The 24,144-nt window shown below is 46.5% G+C and overlaps 1 protein-coding gene across 2 annotated transcripts in view; it reads right to left on the reverse strand.

Annotated features, from left to right (window-relative positions):
• LOC135393828 (uncharacterized) overlaps window positions 1–24,144 on the reverse strand; it is a 102,755-nt gene that overhangs the window by 45,393 nt on the left and 33,218 nt on the right. The window contains exon 1 of one of the 2 annotated variants that reach the window (XM_064624118.1): window positions 2,083–2,550. The exons of the other annotated variant lie outside the window; for it this stretch is intronic. Within the exon in view, the coding sequence (XP_064480188.1) occupies window positions 2,083–2,154 (72 nt within the window). The 5' untranslated portion in view covers window positions 2,155–2,550. Of the gene's footprint in view, window positions 1–2,082; window positions 2,551–24,144 lie in introns of those variants that run through there. 2 annotated transcript variants of the gene reach the window in all.

The following is a 24,144-nucleotide window of genomic DNA, read 5'->3' on the forward strand; positions in this document are numbered from 1 at the left end:
CGAGATAAAAGATGCCGCGTAAGCATTGTGCACAAGACGTCCCTGACGGCAGACTGCGTGCGCTCCCTCCATATCAGAAGTCAGGTCGCGAGCGCGGCTACCGTGAGGTCGTCCGAGAAGTTGACCTCGGAAGTGACCGCACAAGAGGCGTCTAGCTTTCAAAAAGGGCTTTCCCGGTTTCAATTATGTGAATGAGCTTCAAAGGTGAACAGTTTGTCGTACAGTTACCAGATGTCTTTGCGACGGCACAGCCGGCATAACATTTTTGGAGTACGGCATAACCACGTCATGCGCGTAAACAGAGGGCCTTCGCACGGATTTCGTATTCGAAAATCAACATGACTGCTGAAAGGGAGAGCATGTTGAACGAAATCATGTTAAGAATTCAAAAACAATATGAGAAAAGAGGAACAATAGCCGTGGCAATGTCTATACAATGCTGACCAAGACTGAGGACATACGAAACGCCTCTTAACTGAAGTTGGAAACAATAACAAATTAAAGGTAGTCATGGCACGACAGGAGACACCGACGTGCCTGTTATAGAAGCCCGTCTCACTCCTGAATACCTGACTGGAGTGGAGCAGAATATTTTCCACTCGATCTAGGCACTTGCGGATAGCCACATTACCTGCAATAGACGGCCAAACTTCGCTCTCGCAATGAGACGCTAGCGATATTCCCCAGAAGCAAGAACCGACCACAAAACCTACTGAACCCAAACCTCAGTGATGCGAGCCACCATCCAAGAGCCAACGCAGCGCATCTCCAGCCTCCACGCGGTCACAGTTCAACGGTCCTTCAACAAAAGGTTGCGCAGCGCACAGAGGGACTGGTAAGCGAATGCAGACACGTTTAGCTAGTTCCCAAGCACAGGAAAATCATTTCAAAAGGGGAGCACAACGGTAATTAAAAGAGCAGCTGGAAAGTTTTTTTTTATATATATATAATTGGGATTTACGTCGCGAGACAATTGAGATCATGAGCGACACCACAGCAGTCGGTCTGTGGATTGCTTTTGCCCACCTGAGGGTTCTTTAACATGCGATGAAAGCTCATCACAAGGCACCCCGTATTTAACGTCCCCCGCGGAAGACGGCGTGTCTAAGCAACGTGTACCCTGCCAACAAGTTACTGGCGTCCTCGGCCTGGTTCGAACCCGCGATCTCGGGATCACAAGGCGAACACGCTACCGACTGAGCCACCAAGGCCGGTGCAACTGGAAAGTAATTTCTGTCGTCTTGCCAAGCCAGCAAGAGAGAGAGAAAGAGATAAAAAATGACAACCTTCCCAAGCAGCACAACATCTTTGCTCAATATTGCCGATATTGGGCCAATATTGGGTCAAGATGTTGTGTTGCCTGGGTTGAGAGAAGTTCGGTTTCTAGGTGGCTGCTCCAAATAATGAAGTCTTCGTGAAAAACAACGGAACAGCGTGCGTATATTTGCAAAATGATTTGTAGAATGAGATTGGACAGAAAAATCAAACAATGCATTTTGGGCCTCAGAGTATAATCGTGTGCACCGCAGATACGCAGGGCATCGCCGCCAACAGCTCTTGATACCTGTCACGTATCGGCGAGACTCCACCTATATATTGGAGAACTGCGATGCTTAAACAAGAGCAAGCAAGAGGCACCAATGTAGCTTACTTCTAAAAGGAATTCCGAGTTTCCGTGCGTGATGACATTCAACACTTCTTGAAGCGACAAAGTGCGCACTATTCACAGACAGTTCATGACAACGGCGAGCATATCATAGTAACATGGCGGACCAGAATGTGTTATGACTTCGATGAAACACCTCTGTTGTACGCGTAATTGGGAAACCTATGAGCTCGGCGTACCCGGTCAAGGGCATAAAAACACTTACGGGCAAAAGCTACGGCAAAGTAAATTACGTCCAGTCAACCGTATTAGCAATTTCCAACAGGGCGACTAACAGCTCCATCGGGAATGCGACAGCGAAAACACGGGACGCGAGAAAACACAGGGCTAGCCACGACATAACAGCTCACAGGGAACACCTCACACAACGAACTGAATCGCTAACAAAGCACAACAAGACCCGGCCAATGCCTTACCTCGTGCAAAAGCTTGCGAATCCTAGCCGTGAGCACGGCTTTACCGACGCCGATACCCGGAATAGCATCCATCTTGCGTGTGCGGTCACAGCACAGACGATTACACACACTGCACACGGTGTGGGTGAAAAAAAAGCTCACCGAGCTCGATCAAGAATCACCGTCCGTCATAGTTCACGGATTACGCGAGTTCACCGCGATCTCTTTTCCCGTTTTCACGAACAGACTGCTCCACTGCGCTTGCGCGAAAGTTCGAAAGGACGCGCACCGTCCGCGAGGGCTGTAGGTGAGTCTTCCGAGGGTCCTCTTTCCGTTGTGTTTTAAGGAAGAAAGCGGCAAGACGTGATCCTATATCCAGGAAGAACAGAAATGTGGGCGAGAGAGAGAAAAAAAAAATTCACCGAACTCTCGGAGCACACGCTACCCACCGGCAGGAAGAAGCGTCTAGAAGCTCCACCGCTTCCAGGCGCCACAGTTATATAGTGACGGTAATGACGTCATGCGTTGGAGGTTCGTGACCATGCATTGGCCATCAAAAAAATGAATGTTCATGCAGTGCTTGAATCAAATGAGGTTAGCTCGAAGAAGATTGCCCGCAAGGCAATGCTGATCTTCTCCTAAAGCTGAGAACACATGTGTGCACACACACTCACATATACACAGGAGTTCACACTTTCTTTTCTTTAGTTTCCTCTCGATTTCGTCAAAGGATGCGGACACACATATACAAAAGTTTTTTCAGGCGTACAGGTACAAAAACTAGTTACGCCGACAATATTACGTGAGGGAAGTACTTATATGGTGAACGTCACCTGAAGTGTCCTCTGCACACTGAGCGGCGCAGGTTTCTAGGTGCCGCAGGAAGGCGATAATGTGCCTTTTACTTTCACATATAAAGCAATTGCATCTCCTTCCCGGGAACCGACGTCTTGAAGCCGACCACGAAACTCTTCCCCTTTGCACACACAGAGATGATCTGTCGAACTCAACGATGTTCCAGCACCATAGCGTCACTCTTTCACATTTACGGAACGCAGACGATAATTCGGCACATGAGACTGACAAGAGGTAAGCAGTCGGCGGTTTCAGATGACAGTGGTGTCAAGAGGGGTCGAGCAAACAGACAAGCAAGCACACAACGCTGCCGTCATTTGCAATGAAAGCTCACGGAAGACAGCAGGAGCCTTGGCGTGCGCACGTCTTGAGGCGGTTGAGTGGCCTCGACACCCAAGACGACGATTCTCCCTCGACAGGTGAGGAGGCGAAGGTTGCACAGGAAGTCGCCGAAAGAGCGAACAAAGCGTTTTTTGGGCGTCGTTCCGCTCCAGACAGGCACCCGACGCCCCCGCAGGCAGGGGCCACTGGCCCAGGAACGCTCCCCTGGGCAACCGACGCTTTTAACGTTATCTGCACTCTCGGCAGCAGATCAATCGCGCCATAAAACTGCCACCGCGCATTGTTTCCACCATGGCGTGGCGTTTGCACAGCCGACAGGTGATGGCAGAATTGAGGGTGTGATGAGGGAAAAGAGCGAGGAAATATATGGCGGCCTGATGCGCGTTACCGGCTTTGCACTCCTGTTTTTTTTTTTTCGGTCGAAATGCTCAATGCCTCCGTTGATGAGATCGGCGTCACATGAACTAGTCGACGGGCATGATACCTACGACCACATAAAAGAAAGGCAACTTTTGCAATCGATCACCGAGTTACGCAGTTTTTCCTCCCACGCCGTTTTTGTAAGCATTGTGGGGGCCAGCATAGCGACTAGTCATGGGTCTCCCACAGGCACTGGAGTCGTACCGGGCACGGCACAACCGTTAAGGAGTGCTTCTACATCGGACGGCGGCATAAATTACCGGCGCATTCGTGTCCTAGACTACACTACGCTGAATACACACCAACGGATGACAGCTGAACTAGATTACGCCTTGCGGAGGCGTGCTAAAGCCCGTACGGTGTATAAGTCAAAGGGGCGCAACACTGTCACTTCGCTTTGCGAATGATTCATGGGATGTTCTTGGATTGACGGGGCCGTTGTGCCCGGTGGAAGGCAATGCGCAAGACCTTGAAAGCACCGTGCTTGAAAGTTTAGTCATTTTGCATTCACGGCAATGCGTGCTTTACATAATCCCAATTTGATAGGATGCCTGTGGAATGACTGCCGAGGTCAGCGAAGACGTAATGTCTTACAACGTCTTCTGACGTCCATCCGGGAGACATCTCTTTCATTTGTTCTCAATGTGCCCCTTACAGTGGGGAAACTTGCGAGAAGATATAACGACGAGATTTTGAGAAAGACAGTTGGAGTGCATCAAGAGTGACACATTATAGTACGACCAGATTAGATTAGATTAGAAATAGAAAGAAAAAATGGAAACGTAGGTCGCACCGGTGCAACCAGCTCAGTACGAACTTTTCTCAATTCGGCAAATTAGTAATGCGAATTGAAGACCAAAAATTTTAAACTCGGCCCACACGAAATTATGCAACAACAGTCGTTGTACGTGTCACGTCTTTTGGCATTTTTGATACCGTGTACGCCGTTGAAAATGTGTTACGCTACTACACGCCCTCCAGACTGATCCCAAATATATAGTGAACTTAGGTAGCAGCCCCATTTTTCTGACATAAGAAGCATAACAACAACAACAACATATATATATATATTGTGATGATGAAGTGGGGAGGTTTTCCACTCTAGGAGTGGAACGCTACCCCATAGCTAGGGGTCTAATATGAGTGGTGACAATGATCAGTGATGACGATGAGAGATGACGGGAATGATCGAAGTGGCGATGACGATGCTGGACGTGATCGTGGTGGTGGGAGTGTCCGAGGGCGCTGCTGGGGTCATAGTGAGTCCTTTAGGCCTGTAGCCTCAAAGAAGTCAACCACGTGACGTAAGAAGCATAAGAATTCTCCGTAACGTTTCGATTACTGAACGATTCGTAAGCGAATCATTTTCGAGTCACCGAACCAGTTAACTATATCCTCCAAAAGAATTTCCCCAGCGCCATATTTCCATGTAGGTATATTGGTATAGGTATATAGGTATACTGTATACCTCGCTTTACTATTCATCGTACCGGATGTTTCGGGAAAGTCCCCGCGCTGAATAATTCGGGAACGGCTGACGGTACCGAATAACTTTCTTTTCAGTAAATATTCTTGAGTCATCGACAGAGAGCTGACCAGTGAGTGGATCATTTACATACGCACATAATTTAAAACTAAATCCTAACTTTTTATTGTTACTTCGGAGCCGGACGCTTTCAGAACCTGTGCCATAGCGAAAAGAAAAAAAAAATCTGAAAACACAAAACTTAAACGCAGGTTTGACGCACGAGGAAAAACCGCTTCTAATGTTACAGATCACCCCCAGTCTCATTTGCGTACGGACTCGCTGTTCTGGTCTCGACTTACTATTTCCTCTTTGTCGCATTTGCATTTTTATTACGCGTCATGTATATTGCGTATACGTGGAAATGAAGTGAGCGATATGCCAAGTATTCAGGTCCCGCGCGAGATGCAACCCAGATAGGTGGAAACTGACAAAAAGAACTGACCCGCTCTTCATCGCCACTATACTGCTTGCGGCCCTCGGAAAATCGCGTTTTGACAAGCGTAGTGTTTTCGGCGTTTCCTTCCGGCATATGTAAGAAAAGAAAGAGAAAAGTCAATCCAAGTTACTAAAGTCTTGCCTGCAACCGAGGCGGGCAAGCAGTAATAAACGTCATAAGCGCTGTGATCGGTTCCATTACACATATCGCGGCTACTATTGCGTCTATAAAATGTCCTCGATTTTGACGACTTGATACGCGTCTATTTCACAATATACGCAGGCAGGTCACTGAACAGTCGGGAGATATATAGCGATTTCTATAACCTTTGCACTCTCAAGTTGTCTCGGGCAAAAATGCATACCGTTTTTAAGCATTTTATTCTGACAATTAAAAAAAAAAAAAAACGAGCACAACTAAAGACGTTCCGAGCGATCAAAGAGAATTTTTTCTCCGACTTCTTGCGCTGAAATGTAGATCCTGAAAATCGCTTTACGTATGCGTTCCGGAAGGCAGCTCCTATTATTAGTTCGATTTGATTTGATTCGGGTTTTATTGACGCACCAGCTACATACTAACGCCTATTTTTAGTTATTTTTAGTCTGTTTTACTTTTTAGTACTTTAACTCTCAGTACTTTTTACTTTTACTGTTTAGTACGTTAACTTTCAGTACTTTTTGCTTTTACTGTTTAGTACTTTAACATCTAGTACTTTTTACTTCTACTTTTTAGTGCTCCTTACTTTTCAGCACTTTTGGTGCTGTGACAATGGGGTATGATATCGGGTAGGTTACTTTATTACTAAGAACCACAAGCCTAACAGAACAGACTGGGTGATGCGAGGGATGCACAACAGGAAGCCCATCACACAAACACCGCAATGTGAGCGCTAGAGGGGCAGGCGAACGAACTGTTGCGCGTAGGTAATCTGTAACGCTACAATCTGCGCGTGCATCTTCCTCAGGTAAGAGTTTGCCGGTCAGGGACACCGCTTCCTCCTCCTTTTTTTCTTTTTTTTTTCAATTTCTGTTCCTCTCTCACTCGTGTATCGAAAGAACAGTGTCTGCCTCTGCTCATATAAGGCGACCTGACCTCGACGAAAAACACTGTCTGCGCCCAAAAATTGTACGCCCCTGACTTCCGTTTCAAAGCGCTGATCGCGGGTAGGAGGACAAGTGTGGTGCAACGCGTGTCCGTTGCTCGTTGTCCTATTAAAATAAATTTTGAAACAATATTTCTAAAAAAAATGCGCCGAAAAATTATTTCTTTAAATGTATCGTTACGCTAGGTAGCTGCCTGTGACACCTCTCAGCTAATCAGGAAGCAATAACGGAAAATGAAACAGGAGCATATAATGTAATATAGAACATCGTAAATTTTGTAGTTCGTAAAATTGTATTGTAGTTGTACCCTCCGTCGTGCTCTTGCTTACGTGCTCAAACTCCATTATGTATTGTATCTGGACCTTTCGGCCGATAACAAGATCGTCGGGGCAGTACCGCTTGCGGTGCCGTGCTGTTCCGGGAAAGAATTTTTCTTTCACCTTTCAACAATACAAAGGTGATGGGACACTTTCATAGATGTGGTTCATTACATCATGATCGCGTTGTACTGCACCCCAGAACACTGAAGAAAAAGCGAGATACTTAGCGAGATACAAGCCCTCGAACACGCTCCCGAACTACCCGAACAAAGCGCCGACGTCAGAGAGCTCAGAGTTGCGTCCCTTCCTATTGGCAGTCGCTAGCACGTGACTTCTCGTGCTGGCAGCGGCGTGCGCTGTGATGTCAGAGCCGCATGTGAGTTTCGGTATCCGCGGTGTCCATATTCTCCGCTTCTAGTACTCTTTTCGCTGTGAAACTTTCACTGCAGGTTCACATTGGTGCAAAGGATCGTCTTCTACGTTTATCTGAGATAACCTGTCTCAACCCCTTTCGTGTGTCATCAACAATAAGTAAACAAATTATGGCGAGTGGCCGTTATATTCTAAAAGGACATAAACTGATCAGCCATTAGAGAGTTTTAGCAGACCGTTGATAACGTGGCTTGCGTCGAACCGTATCAACCGGATCCAAGCAGTGGATAAGGATTCTGAGTCACGCACCCCTGCGATTGGTTCCGACAGGCACGATAACTTTATCAACGGTATACTAAAACTCACCATTGTTCCCGCACAGCGGATGCTGACAGAGCCAATAAACCTGTAATAATGTGTCGTCAAACTTACGCACGTTCTTTGCCGTCATTAATACGGAATCCACGCCTACAGGTACAAAAAAGACGAAGAAGAAGAAGAACGCTACCGGCGTATCTCTTCTTCTTGGTATAAATTGACTATTGTGTCAGCGCGGAAGCGGAAGACGAACTGGCATCTGAATCGTCAACGTTATACTCATCTATGGTGCAAGCTTCACACATAGCCACGTCGTGCGAGTGTAGTGAAGCGGGAATGCCTCGGCAATGTCACGATATGGAGAAGAGATTTAGAGAGCACGACTTTTGTCACCAGGCTTCCAGTTTGAGACGAGAGAAAGTTGTGCTTGGAATGAATGAAGTCCGTGACGAACACTCACTTTCGCGTGTTAGGAGGACTGCGTGCGCTCATCGTTCGTTAAAGTGCAACAGCCTCTCGTTGGCATATTGCCTTTACGGTCCCGAAGAGTTTATTAACCTTGACAGCCTCATCGTCAGCTTCAGGTATATGCCGCGTGGATGCTTCACCAGCTTACGCGTTGTGTGCGTGCGTATAGTATGGTGTGTCCCTTCAAATGACGCACCCTTCGAAGTCGCTGGGGAGGCGTGTTAGCTTACAGCTCAATTGGTAGAACCACGAATATATATGTGTGTTCGAGTCCTGCAGCTGGCTAACCTTTTCAGAGACTTCCTTCTTTCATCTTTCTTTTATAGTATATATTTGTTTGTTGGGATGCTCGGTGACATTCGTAAATGTGTGGGCGGCTCACAATTATTTATTTATTTTTTTATTCAGCGTTAGCGTCGCGACGCACCTGTAGCTATGAGCGGTGTGCAGATGTTGACGGATGCGCAGATGACGGCATGAAGGTGCTGACAGGGGATTGTATCCTGGACGGGCTTCCCGGGGAGAACTGAGCCAGCATTCGTCTGGAAAGTCTTCCGGAAAATCGAGGGAAAACCGGTGGTGGGATCGAACCCACCACCTCCCCAGTCTTCAGCACGACCTTGGCTACCCCCCCCCCACACACACACACTCGGCAATGCCACTGGTACTCGTCATAAGTTTGAAAACAATATCAGCAAGAGTGGCAGCCAGCATAATAATAGGAAGGATATTAAAAGCAACATCTAACGGGCACAGCTGAAGCAGAAGGATGATTACGTGCTATACAATAGTGAAAACATTCAAGGAGGCGTAAGACTTCGCCCCTAAGTTGCGCCAGGTAAATGTAAAATGCGCATGCAGGTTCGCATCGGCTGTGCCTCTGTATATTCCAACTTGCTTGACAAAGGCGTACAATGGACACGTACAAAGTCCGCACCGCAACCGCCGGTACACATCCGACTGTGACATCATCCACCTATAAGCAGGCGGCAGCCTAGAGAACCAATAAGAATCGACGAGGCTCTGGATCCTCTGACGTCAGAGCTCGACGCCGATATCCCAGGTCAAAGGCTCGTACCTTGCCAAGTACGATACGCAAAGAAATAATATTTTTTTTTATATATACTGCAGCGTGCAGTAGAATGCACACACTATTTAATGAACCTCATGTACCACTCTGTCACAGCCCCTTTCAACACCAGGTTAGGATGAGAGTCAAGTAAGTTGGGTAGGGTAGTAAGTAGGGTACGTAGCCTAGTAGGATAGTAGTAGGTAGGGTAGCCAAGTAGTCAAGTCTCTAGTTAGGATTAACTTCAGCGGCATATCAGAGAACCGGTCCTGCCTCGTAAAGTACACCATGGCGTAACCACGCAATGCCACAGCTGTAATAACTACACTATAAGAAAAAAAAAAGGGGGGGGGAGCAAATTGGGAACTAATTATGGCTCCCCAAGTTTACCCAACTAAGTCCCCCAAATTCCAATGACTCCCCATTTTAGTTCTCATGACCCTGGAATTTACTCCCCAGCACTGCAAATAGTCTCTGAAACTAGCACTTAGTCCCGAAGGGGGCTGAAGGTTGAGGTAACGCATGTCGTCTCAAAAGACTGAAATTACTCCGTTTCTCTCATAGTGTATTTGGTTGAAGGAAGTGCAGAATACAGCCAGCGTCCAGAACAGTAATGATATGCAGGAAATCCAACACTGAAGTCTCATTTAATATACACAAGTCCTGTAGTAGATGACATTTTTTTTTTTCAGGTCTGAAGAAATGTACACTGAGAAATGTAGCCCACCACATGAAACGTTGTGCATATTAAAGAACGCTCGTCCGCTGGATTGCCTGTATGGTCTATTTGGTTCCGAAAGCGGCTCCGTCCTAATAGATTTTTCAGCGGTCACTGTTAATAATGAACATAGTTTTACAATCACAACACTGAACACTGAAGAACGCCCTCGCGAAACTTGACAACCGACCTTTTAGTGTTGAGAATGTAGTGGGGAGTTGGCCATAGCAGCACCAGCAACCAGCGCTCTGTGCACTGGCGAACAACCTCAAGGACGTACGTGCTGAAATAACTTTTTAAATCATTCAGTGCTTTCACAGATCAAGCGTCATGAAATGTGCATCATGAACCTAGATGTTAGCGTTTAAGATGCTGTGTTCCTTGATTAAACTGCAGTTGTCCTGTCTACTTCTACCCTGTCCTTGTCTTCTTGCTGCTATTCGTCATCATCAAGCGTCACGAAACAGCTGGTCGCACCAGTGCGGCCTACGTTTCCATATTTTCTGTCTATTTCTATTCTATTCTAGTTTTAAACTCAGCTTTAAATAATCGAAATATTTCTGGCAGGTCCGTTCCTAGTTCCTATGTTCAACAAAATGTATGGTTGCAACCGGACGATACGCCTATTTTGCCAAAGCTGACCCCGTTTCACTGTCGACCATCCCATGCACCCTCACCGCTGCTGAACGGCCCATCCATCCCTAATTTCACCGTAGAACCACGCGTCACCCCCAACACCATTACCTATCTCTAGCCTATCAGTTACGCAGCTAATAATAGTAACTCGCTTATAATGTAGTAGACGACGCTGCAATGACAACCACAACAATGACATTCGCCAGGCAGGCTGCGCATCAGGAAAAAAAATATATATATATATCCATCGGGGGGGGGGGGGGGGGCGTAAGGTTACCTGCAGTGACCGACCGACAAAGGCACGTTTTTTTCTTGCATTGCTTCCTTCTTTCTTTCATTCTCTAAAGAGCACTGGGACATGTCCCGAAGTTTCCGTGGTGGGAGAAGTATACGTTTCAAGGTAAAGTTCACAGCCCACCTCATGCAGCTTGACCGAGCCGGGCACCCTGTCTCCGTGACCCAACTTGTTTTCCAGACACAAAACAGCCAGTATGTGCACGCAGTGCTATATACCCACGCCTACTCCATCATTTGAGGATTTCCTCTCCTTCCGCTATGCCACCTTCATACATGTTCGCGTAACGTGTGTACCACGCCGCACGAAGAAACTGTTACGTAAGAGAATTTGAGAACAACGTCGCACTCGCTCAGAGGGACAGTTGATTTTTGAGGCGGATATCTAGACGGTAACATCTCATTACGGACGATGTCTCATTGCGGACAAAAGCCTCATTACGAGCAATAATCCTTTAATCCCCAAGTGTCACATTACGGCCAAAGACTGTCTCAATGAAAGAATTGTTAATCGTTGATTGATTGTTGACGAGGAATCAAGGATTTTGATTACAGGATTATTGGCCGAAATGAGACATTCTCCCGTAATGAGAGAGAACCCTTTAGACAACGAATAAGAAGCACTAAGAGAAAAGAGATCGTGTCTTCATGCTTTTATCTTATGCTGGACTCAGTGCGCTGACAAGCTTTCGAAATGAATGTATCACAATGTACGCATACAAATTAATTAGGTATTTAACATCATAAAGTAGGTTCATATTTGAACTAAATGTGGTGTTCTTCAGGATTGCAGTGCGTGTTAATAACTACCTTTTCGTACTGCAGGCTTCCCATTACATGTTTTCGGCACACGCTTTTTTCTTTCTTTTTTACTCCCATCGGCCTCCGGAAAAGGTCATATAGGTTACTGCGACAGTATCGTTTGGTGTGATGATCTGACGCCTTTGTATCGGGTTGATCGCGTATAACACGAAGTTTTATCCGAAAACACGGTGCAAAAGACATTCATGTGACCACGCTAACAAAGTGACAATGCTGGAAGTCCGCATCATGCATTGTATCATAAGAGTAATGTTGAAAGCGGTCTGCCTGTTCGCATGATTGCATCATACATTAAATATTATTAAGGAACAATGCGCAAACAGAAAAACTTCGAAATTGCATCAATGCTATCTCAATCAGCTATAAGGCTGCTAAATATGCTCAATCAACTATAACTCTATAAGGCTGCTCGCCGACTAAAGTTTCTAAATATATAATCAATCGAAGCAGCAAAAATGTGTCGCTAAAGAAGTCAATGTTGTCACGGAAGGATCGAAAATTTCTTCCCCGCCAATCGCTCGACCACTTTGTCAATGTTTATGTTACTGCGTAGCGCGACAGTTGATGCTTGTTTGTTGTCAACCGATTTCCCACGAATTCCACCAGGAGTGGTGTCTGAATCAAACTCGATCGATCGAGTTTCAACAAACGAAACGATTCCTGTCCGTGTCATCCCCTTCTCGTGATCAAAACATCGATCGCATCTTGACCTAGTAACAGTTCTGCAATTGTGTCACGCGAACAAAAGGCGACGCAACGCGCCTACTTATCCAGGCAGCGGCTGACACCCAGATACCTAACACCACTTCCGCATGTTGGCCGATCTTTCCTAAAACATGACGTCATCGTACGAACACACCTCCACCAATCAACTCTGCCCACCGGTCACCGGTAGCGAGAACAGGGGGAAACACGATCCCACTGTCCATGATCTCTGTGACAACGTCGCGTCCCTGGAACTCTAACATTTCGATGCACTGCGTTTCTGCAGTCCCGTGTCGTGTGACCTGGTGACGTCCCGTGCAGCGTCCGCGAACATGGCCTCGAGAGCAGCAAGCAAGGAAATCATTCGTTGTGATTTGACAGGACTGAGAGCAACGAAAATTTCTGCAATTTTAATGCGGGGGAAAACGTGACGCCAAAAACAAGCGGCACCTAGAGCCACGAGAAGTTCTTATTTGGAAACTAGCGATCGACTCGTATAAGGAATATGTCAGCCCGCACGTCACAAAAAATATCAGCTGTTATGTGCGTCGGGGTAGAACTGGTTTAACAGTTCGTCGAAAGCTATCACAGAAGCATAAATGCATTAGACTTGAAAAAGCAACGGAGCACAAGGCCAGATTATGTTATAGCTAAGGTACCCACCATTCAAGGATTTTGTATATACTTCACAGCCGGAAGTAAGAATCGAAGACATGGCGCCAAGAAGAGAACAGTTCACGTCTCTTTCGGGTACAGTACTTGCGTTTGCATATATATAGGTCATATAACCCTGTCACACATGCAGCCTCAGCTGCGGTTACGATTAAGTACAGATATAAACGACTTCACCGCAGTTGCCATGAACCGAAGTTACGCATAAATGCTCGTGTGCCAGGGTTATTACGCGGGAACAAACAGGCACAAAAAAAGAAAAACATGACTAGATAGCATCCTGTATTGACGACACCGCGGCTACGTAAATGACACGGACACCCTTTCGCAATTCTAAGACACGCATTCCAAACATTTCGTATCACGCAAAGTTCACGGGTTGGTACGTGAAAAAATGCCGGCATTCTCGATGATTCGACTACGACACAGAAAGCAGATTACGTATTCTGCCCCCTCGCGGACGATCCAATTATCGCCGGGAGCTTCCCCGATACACATCGCACACACACGCAACAGTGGACCAACAAATGGGGGACCGGAAGGGCAGACACTCGCAAAGCACACTCCGCGCACAAAGGGGGGGGTCTCGTCTTTCTGACGCTAACAATGCAAACGGCTGAAACAACACCACAATCAATGGCTTCTTTCCTTCGAAGACATTCATTGGCGATTCCGGCGTTTTAAATAAACGCCGCTTCCGCTACAGCACACTGGACTATACACGCACCAGAGTGTCAATAGAGGCGCAACACGTTTGTTTTAGCGAAACAACTGAAGTACAAGGCCCCACAGTGGAGTGGTATAGATACTGTACGATTTCCGTAGTGCTCCAGGGGCTTCAGCAACGATATTCCACGTGTATCTTTATTTATTTATTCGTACTACTAGCATACAAGGCTGTTGTAGGAGTGGGATAAAAAAGAAAGAAAAAGAAAGCAGATGACAAACCGTACAGTGGCCAAAAGTACTAACAGTCAGCAATGGTACAGAGGCATCCTATAGAGAACTAGAGGTTTAAACCGTCAACCAACTTAGTGACAACAACAACAACAACAATAATAAATCATGACGATGAGATGGGGTGTTTCACCGCGATGGTGCCGTACCCTACCCCATTGCACGTGGAATATTATGTTGATGAAGGAAGATGAAAACACAAAAAGGAACTCTTCAAGGGAAGTCGCATTAACAGCATCATAGGAAAGACTCAGTTGTCTCGCGACGTAAACGCCCAATTATAAAAATAAATATAAGAAGAAAGGTTATTCCATTGGCCAATGCAATAGGGGAAGAAAGAGCATACAGTACTTGAAGCAATCTGTGGAGCACAGTGACTGTTTATAAGTTTTGTTGTGTTTCCCTCTATAGTGAGAAAAGAAACGTCACGGCGCACGCATTCAGGCTTGGATATCCCAGACTGTCCATTTATGACTGAGTAAAATAACTTAACTGAAACCGAGTAACACAATCAGCAGGTTCTCACATTTTATGTTATTTTCGTTTTTTTTTTTTTTTATCAGACAGAAGGATGGGCACAGGAGGACAACCCTCTTATGTTCTTCCCCAAGTTACTCGTGGTCTTCACTCAGGTTTCTTCGCTATGTCCACACATAGTTTACGCATTTCGACTTCCGAATTCGTTCGTTTTACGAAAGCAATCGCTACCTTACTCAACTGTCCTCAACTCTACCTCCGGAGAGTCACACTCACACCACACAAAGTGGCAAAGCTGGACGACTGCCTCCCGACAGATCCAACAGATCGGTAAGCAAGTTCGAAGAAGGTCCCAGCTTGATTGGCCAGCAAGTTCCTTTTGTCCGATTATCCATAATTGATTATGAAAATGTACACAATTCCAGGATAAAGTGAAGCGTGTCAAAGTGCCGGAAAAGATGTTTTTTTATCGCAGCTCTTCGAAGAATTCCTTGATCCACTCACAACCTCACTCATTGGAATGACATATTTCTCGAATTCGGTCAAGGGTCTCATCGAGCCCTTCCTGCCAGTGCCTGCCTCATTCCAACGATGTCGCAAATCGATCACATCCTGCCGTGGCCGTTATCCGCTAGAATTGCACAATGTAACTCTTTGTGCTACGCACGTCCCGATAGTCCAAAGCTTTCGCAGAACGCACCACGTAAAGGGCGACGTCACTAAAGAAACCTACGTCCTGCAGTTGGAGATGTACGAATATAATTCCATCCTGAAAAGTAGCGTAGCCTGATGACGTCACAAGGCCACTTGGAAGGCCGTCGGCAGTCAATGCTCAGGACGCCAAAGGGCATTCACGCCAGATGAAGCCTTCCTCACGTAGTGTGTATATGCGTGATGCCGAAGGCAGGAAGCCAAAAAACGGGTGTGCGATTGCGTTTTTATACGAGAAAAATCTGCTGATACAAACTGGCACTTAGCTAATCCGTAATTGGTGTTGCCAAATTCGCGGATCCTGGTGATGCATTCCTTTGAGAGTCTGACGGGATGAGTAACTTGGATGGAATTCAAGGTGAAGAAGCTACTGCGTCGTTAGAGGGAGGTGCGGAATACGTAACTAGCTGCCTTAATTCTTGGCGATGAATTAATTAAGAGGCGAAAACACGTGACTTGCCCTATTCGACAACTGAGCTGCCATCTAACGGAGCCCATACATGATACGCAAAATGATGCGCGCAGTCGTTTTTCCAATTATAGTATTATTTTACTTACTCCGCGTTCCAATAATAATTGCTCACAAAATTGCTTGGTCCCTGGCCACATCCAGCCCACCAACGCTCTGTCCTCAAAGCTCTCTTCACCTTTCTGGATACCATATGGGACTTGGACGCTTTATTGTGAAGGGGTTCGTTATTTCATTCCCTGCATCACCACCAGCAATGGGGTAGAGTATCGCCCCTGGCAATGGAACTCCCCATTCATCATCTTGTAATAAAGTTGTTGTTGTTTAAGTCCAGTTTGCGAATTTTACTTCTTGCTTCTAGTGGATAACGTCAAAGTCACGTGTATCGTACTGACTGGACGCTATAAAGCGAGTCTGGTCCGTGGTGTATAGAGAGGGATACGAAAGAGGGATACGAAGTGCTTGCAACGTAAGACGTGGAACCACAGGGACAGTTCAAGGAACAGGTGGAACAGGTCAAGCTAGGATGGGTAATCTTTCCCGGAGATTTCGTTACATGACCTGACGGATTCGTGTATGACTTCTCCGTGTCTCGTCCATGCTCCTAATAGTGGCACAGGGCAGACCGCCGCCCTTAGCTGCACAGATCCAACAGCCATAGAAGCAAAGCAGCGAGCGATTATGGCTACCCCTACCCCTAGATTGAAATGACTACCCGACCCGAAGTTTACTCCACAGAACAGAGAGATAAACTGATGTTCTGAGGCTGGAAGAACATAGAAGGGACAGATACAAACAAAGCCTCAAATTGCCTAAGAAATCAACGATGAAAGATGAAAGTCACTGAAAAGGTTAGCCAGCTGTAGGGATCGAACCCACATCTTCTGGATTGCCGGCAATCCAGAAGATGTGGGTTCGATCCCTACAGCTGGCTAACCTTTTCAGTGACTTTCATCTTTCATTACTCCACAGCACTGCAAATAGTCCCAAAAACTATAGGCTTATACATTTTGTGCATTTCGTCCCGAAAGGACTTGTTTGCTTCTTAGAGTGCGCGGTATACCATGAGAGCCCATGGTCGCTCACACTACAGGAGCTGTTCGGGGTCCACCACATAATCTAAAAGACTACGGTGGAATTGTGTAGACCACCACTGCGGGATCTGACAAGGTCCTTTGCATTTCCAGGTCTACGACACTACCACTGGCGGCAGAGAATAAGCAGACGCACAAGAGTAGAAAGATGCTAGCGCCATCCATCGAGGGACTACAGAGACGGGAACCGGTTTAGTCTCAGCACTCCCGTTGCATGCATGCTTGCCAGTCTCCAAATAAAACTTAACTGTTCAATTACGAGATAATGAGTAACGCCCAAAGCGACGTGCGTGCGGCCGATCTTTCCTTCTGGCGAGGTGACACCGTAAATTCAATGGGCTACGGGAAAGTGTTGTGTCCCGTGAACGCCTTTGTGCGACGTATATGTTCGACGTGTCTGTCAAGCCTCGAGGAAATGTAGAGCGTAGAGTAAACGGAAATACAACGTATGTGGCTAACGCCTTGCACAATCGTTGTCAATTTTCTTTTCTTTTTTTTCGAACCTTGTGTGCAGCTCTCGAGCGACTTTCCTGGAGTGTGGAGGGGAACCTTGACGACGATACGTAAATAAAAAAAGGCGCTCAGTTTCGAGTAGGGGGGCACTTACCCTTCGCATATTGTGTAGGGCATGCATAGATACATGCGCTGAGGTTGAGCTGATTAGGGCTGATATAACAAAAAGTAAACGGACACGACGCATCTAGTCCAGGAGAACATGCTGAGATAAGTGCTGATAGCTATAGCTCTTGCAGAGGCTACATCTGCGATGAAAGTGCTGTGCAATGACCACATTTACATTCGGTGAACGCCCACCATTATGTTCGAAGAATAGAGCGCCACGAGAAAAGAGGCTATGACTCATGTGAGGTACAGCTCGTATCAGAGTTAACTTGAACGCCATTCCGGCCTGCGGACCCTGGCGGTGCTGAGACGAAATAAGGGCGGAGAGTGTTTGGGTCATCTCATTCCAATTAGAGGGGGTGACCATCGTTATGAAGACGCGGTTTTCTGCTATAGGCACTGGCAGGGTAGGTCTCTTCCTGCTTCGCAGGCTATAGCGGCGTTCAAGCTAACTTTGACGCGAGCTGTACCTGGATGATTACAGCTCTGCGTGTCATGGCGGCATGCCATTCTCATAGGACTGTATTGATGATAAGGAAATGTATTATTACTGAAGGGCTAGTTCTAGGTCTTCATCTTTCCTCTGTAACTCGCACCAGCCGCTCTGTGTTAGGGCATCATCTCTTAGTACAACAACAAGCGAATGAGCATGGGATGCGTACTTTACAATATCAAGGTGTAATTAAGTGGAATTCCTTACCACTATCTGTAATTTCATCTAGGAACTTTAAATTAGCATTACATAGGCACTTACTTCACAGTACTGGTCTTGAATCAATATAGATAACACTGTTTAGGATTTTTTGTGACTATATTTTTAGTGTAGTAGTATTGGGGTTCAGTGTATACTGCTGTCATATATTTGTTTGACATGTTTCTACGGATCGCACTAGCTTCGGCTATGATCCGGATGGCCTTCAGCCTTAATGTATCACTTTTATGCTGTCACTGAAATAAAAAAAAATAAAAAATGAAACACTTTAGCAGCATCCTTACGGAAGCCACTGCTACACCAGAGCAGCTGTGACACGTTCCACAACATCGCAACGACGATTTTCTGTCGATCAAGTCGACGCGACATACTCCTCCTCTCTGCTAATCAAGAACGTATACACAAGGCCCCAAATGGTATACACCTTCTGATCTTTCATTCTTCGCGACAGTCACTTTAGTTCAGCAAAGAGTGTACGCGGTCTACGTTTTGCTTACGTTTCGAAGAAACGGAAAGGAAAGAAGCAGAAGGAAAATGCTCCTTTTCGAGCACGCAAATTTAGAAGTGTAGTGGCGCAGGCGATCAGGTTTGCAGGTACAAACCGTATCCTGAAAACATCTTCACGTTATTTTCGTTGCCGTGCCATTTTACGGGTAACTTTCTCCGATATTCAGCAACCACTGTCTGAAGAAGAGCCCCGCGACGTACGTTCGAGCAGCTACGCGAGCTGTTTAAAGGGACAGTCCGGGGATCTCGATTGATTTCGAGATTGGAGTTGTGACTGTAAGTTATGCGTAGATGCCACACGCAAAAATTTCGTCCAGGACAGCGTCGCCATTTTCTAGATACACCGGAAAACCGGAAGTCACGAACAGTGACGTCACGAACGCTAGCGGCCTGGCTAGAAACTGGCTGCGAATTTAATTGAAGCACTTTTGCACCGGAATAGAGAGCATTATAAGAAAGCCTGTGACTTTGTCAAGCCTGTCGAAGTTCTTTACTCTTTCTTTCGCTAGAATATGCGTGTGAATATACGAGTTCTCGAACAAACGGCTTGCTTTTCACCAGCCTTCTCCCTACCATTTTCAGACGTCTTGCTTTCCAGGCGGACATTGCTTCCGGGCACAAACATATTTCTGCCAGTATTTTTGTTTCTCATAAAAACGCACTCTTATATGTGCCATCACTACTCTTCACCCCCCACCTTATACGCGTAAGGACGTGATGCATCATCGATATGCAAGGTTAGCGTAACCGACTTGCGTGACGAATCCCTGCATAACTACCGCCGTCGTAGCTTTTAAAAACAGGCGCAACACTGCCACTGACACACTGCCCCAGCCATGCCTGCAGTTGCTAGCGAAGACGGTTGCCTACTCCGAGTGAATTTTAGAAATAGACAGGGAAGAAAGAAAAAAGAAACCGCAGACGGAGTGAAAACGGGTTACGAATACGCGCGCCGTCCTCGATGGATGCATTGACGGTCATCACGCAACTACATGGGTATGCGAAGTTGCGGAATACGATACCGCTTGCGTTTTGCCTGCGTGATTCGATGCTGCCTGGACTTACGAAGCAACTCACCCAAACCGACTGAGTAAAAGCAGTCTGATACGAGGACTAGGATCATACGGAGGATTATTATTTTTTATCTCGTTTCCAGATTATAGAAATCTGTTACATCTAGCTTGTCAGATAAGCGCTGAGTTTACGTGTTGAGTGATTGATTGGTTTTATTTTCACAGACACCGTATACACAAATACATAGGGTGGAGGAGACTGAGGGAAGCACCCCCTGTTAAAGTCTCCTTCCTGATGATATGTGAGATGTATGCAACACGTTACATGTGTTGCATAACGTTAGATTACGTCCTGTAATTCTGTTTTCACTGCACGTTCCTCGTGTTTCGCAGAGATGCGAAACCAGGGGCTCGACAGTATCGATACTATCGAGACCCTGTGGTTTCGCATCTCTGTGCAACACGAGGAACTAGCAGTGAAAACAGAATTACAGGACGCGTATGTAACGTCGTTATGTACCTTCGTACGCTTGTATTTTTTATATATTTTTTTCGATACGATATCGAGCCGATACTGAGCTTTTCGTTAATCCATACACATATACCACGCGATAAATGCGTAACCTCTCTGTGATTCGTCATGACCCCCCCCCCCCCCCCCCCCGACGATGTCCAATCGCGAAGTGTATTCGATTTATTTGAGAACAACAGACAACAAAGGTAATCCAATAAAACCGAACAGGTGTAAAAATTTTACTTTTTTTCGTCTAACAACATAAAAACTCCTGCACGACACAAGATATTTCACGGGCAACCCCAAACAGCACAACATCTGGGCCCAATATTGCTCCAATATTGGTCCAGTACTGTCAATATCGGTCCATTATTGCCAATATTGGTCCAATACTGCCAATATCGGTCCAATATTGGTCCAGTACTGCCAATATTGGTCCACCAATATTGGGCCAAGATGTTGTGCTGCTTGGGGTACCACACACAGCCCACCAAACAACGCATGGAGCACTCCATGTCTGGTGGCCTGAACCGTCCTGCGTTTGACAGAGAAAGGGTTGCGTGAGCTTCGCTAACTCACCCAAATGTACCACGTGATGGAAAGCAAATGACACAACACATCGGCGTTTCCCACATCGGTGTAATTTTGCAGTCAGCCGTGCAGAGCAACGCGGCTTTGGAAAAGTGAAACGTACACCGAAACGAAGTGTGAAGCGCATCCTGTTCCACGAGCGGATATCACTGTCAAACCCTCGCAAGGCCGTGCTTACAAATGGACACATCCCGGTACACACTGCGCATATTTCGGGGAAAAACACAACCACAAACTCGCGACATGCACGAATACATAGGTGGAACATCGTGTTTCATGCAGGTGCGAACGGATGGGTTACGTTTCGGTAAAGTGCGTAACCATACGTATATGGGTACGTTTTAGATTTCCAGCATTATTTCTCTTTCGTTTAGCAGGACTGTGGTAAATGGGGTGGACCACCTGCGCAGTTTGTGACAGCAGACAGCGACATATTAGCTCTTGTCAAGTAAGTTACGAGGCATTGTCCTTAAAGTCAGCACAAAGTACGTGTTACGTAATGCGTGGGGTGGTGTACGGTAGCTACATATACCTATTGGTCTCACGTGAAAGGAAAAAAAGCAAAGACGAGAGTAAATGTCATAACTGTCACACAAGCGCAGCCTTCGTGGTGACGGCACGGTGAGATGTCGGTGACCTGCTAACAAAGAATACCGTCCGAATTTACGGCAACTAAAAACGTTTTACCGACAAGTGCCGTCATCACGAAGGCTATACGCTTGTGTGACAGTTATGACATTTACTCTCGTCTTTTTTTTCCCCCCTTTCACGTAGCACCTAGTTATATGCAGCTGGGTGTCACCACCTAGAAGCAAGCACTATAGACCCATACCCACGGCAGAACCGCATGAGGTTCACGAGCTTTTTCGCTGGTCTTGGAGAACACCGCATACAAAGCACAAAGCCTTCACTTCACAATACACCTCAGCAGCAACTCTCCTATTGAGAACTGTCATTCCAAAAGAGCTTGTACGAGAGTGTTCATTGAACCCCAAAGTCCGGTTATGATTCAACCCCTGATCGCAGTGCGGTTCACTTTGAAGCAGCCCCACACCGCAGCATGACTGCTTTAATATGCCACAGCATTTAATCAACCACTGATTATGCAAGAACAACCTTTCGAAACCCGGCACACTGAAATTAGAAAAAAAGAAAAGAGAAATAATTCCTTCAAGACCCACATAAGCTTTGCACGGCTAAGGGTGTCCCACGCATCCCTGTACAACCTTTCAGGCCCCTCCATATCTTTTGCGTCAACACTCGCCCATACCCCACGAAGACAACGATAAACATCTCCACAACCTCACCGTGACCTTCTTAGTGCGTCATAAGATCAACAGAGACGCCTCGCGAAATAAAAACGCCCGGAGGACCTGCAACCCCTAGAAGACCTCTTCCACCAGGTCGTGGCCGCTGCAGGGGACGTCGCCGAAGCGTCGCCACAGCGTCGCCACGACGTCCGTTAGTGTGTGTCTTCTTGCACGGCAACCGGGCAAGGACCGCTTTCCTGGGATGTGTTGAAGACAGGTCGCTGTTTTTCTGAACAGCCACATTGTGAGCCGCGGGCGACTGCTGCATGCCGTCGACCCCTTTCTGGCCGCGAACGTTCATGCATGAATATATAGGAAAGCGTGCATGCGGCGCCAAAGGAACAACAACAAGTACCAGACGAATTCCACGAGCGGAAAAGTCTTGGCAAAGCAACGCTGGAACTGAGCGGAAAACTTCCGCGGAATCTATATTATGACGTCTCCGTCTGTGGACGACTTCTGGGAAATTAAATGAGTTTCTGGAAAAGACGATGACCTAAGACGGTGTCAAGTGGTCGAAACGGCCACTAAATAAGTGTGCCAGAGGACAAAGAGGCATACTACAGCACGCCAACTCCACGGCCGCGGTTGTGTTCCTGTTCCTTCCAGCCAGGTCGGGGATAGGTCCTGGTATTTGTCGATGACCAATAAGGCACAGTACGGTTCCGTGATGGCTCACTAGTGACATACAGTGAACCCTCGTTATTATGACCATGGTCGTTCCCGAAAATTTTGGTCATAATGCGGAATTGTCATATTAACGGGGGGAATTTGCAGAGGTTTGACTGCATTGTTCCCCAGCAGTATGGTCGTAAAACGCGTATGTCAGATTATCGGGGGTCATATTAACGAGGGTTCACTGTATCTTTCTGTGTGTTCCGGTACCCCGGTATGAGGTGCCTAACAGGTGCCTGCAGCTCGCACTTTCATGGCGATGTTGTTAGACTTACTGTACAGTGAAGATCTGTCAGCAGTGGATGTCACGTACTGCACACAGCATGCAATCATAAGGAAATAAACGGAGACGGTGCACGATGAGTAGTTGACAAAGCTAGACCAGTACGTGTGTATGTTGGCTATATAGAGACACTTCATCATATCTTACGTGCAAGTTTGATTGATTTCTCAGAGGTATCACCCACTTACAACGAGGTAACGTCTGTTTACAGCACCGCAGGTGTAAGGAACATCTTATTTGACATCGCCTAGCGGTAAAAGGCCCCCGCAGAGTGTCAATCTCGGCAATCTGCCGATTTCTCCTTGACAACCAAGAGCGAGCCTGCTACACAATTAACAGATCGTTCCCGCCTCCTGAAATGGAGGACGTAATTGCTCTGTGTCAGCGTGCTACCGAGAAAACAAAGGAAAAAGAAAAGGAGAAAAAGGGCCACGCGCCTTCCAATGATCTTCAAGTGGATCATTACTATGCTTTCGTGATCTTTTTAATAGCGCAAAGCGATCACACCATTAACAGCCTCAAAGACCGGCGCGCAAGTGAACACACGTTCTATTAACCTTCATAAATCTGCGAAAATTCTACCACACACATTTCCTCGGTTCGGACCACGTGCACACTATAGCAGAAAGAGGTACACAGAACTTTTCAGTTTGGTTCTCGGAACATGAACACGCAGTCGTGTTCAATCCAATGTTAATCTCTCTACCATAATCTCTCTACCATGGTGTTTCGCGTCGGAAAGACCTATATTGGCACATTCATGCTGACGTGAAGCTCCTACCAGGTGTCAAACTATCTAACTACGCATATCGATCTGCGGATAACACCCACACAGGCCTAAATAGTATATCCGCGTATTTTAACTCTGCATATCTCCTCCCATAAACAATCGCACAAGCTGCGTATTGAACTATTCGGAAGTCGGATGAGGTGACTTTCGGTCTCGGAGTTATCTGCTAACGTCGTCAGCGGCTCCAAAAATGTAGTTCATGCCGCGAAGTTCTTAAAAGATTTGAACTTCAATGCAACCGGGTATACGCAGATACGAAGATATTACGACACGCGGGCTTA

Source organism: Ornithodoros turicata, chromosome 5, assembly GCF_037126465.1.
Source record: "Ornithodoros turicata isolate Travis chromosome 5, ASM3712646v1, whole genome shotgun sequence".
NCBI lineage: Eukaryota > Metazoa > Arthropoda > Arachnida > Ixodida > Argasidae > Ornithodoros > Ornithodoros turicata.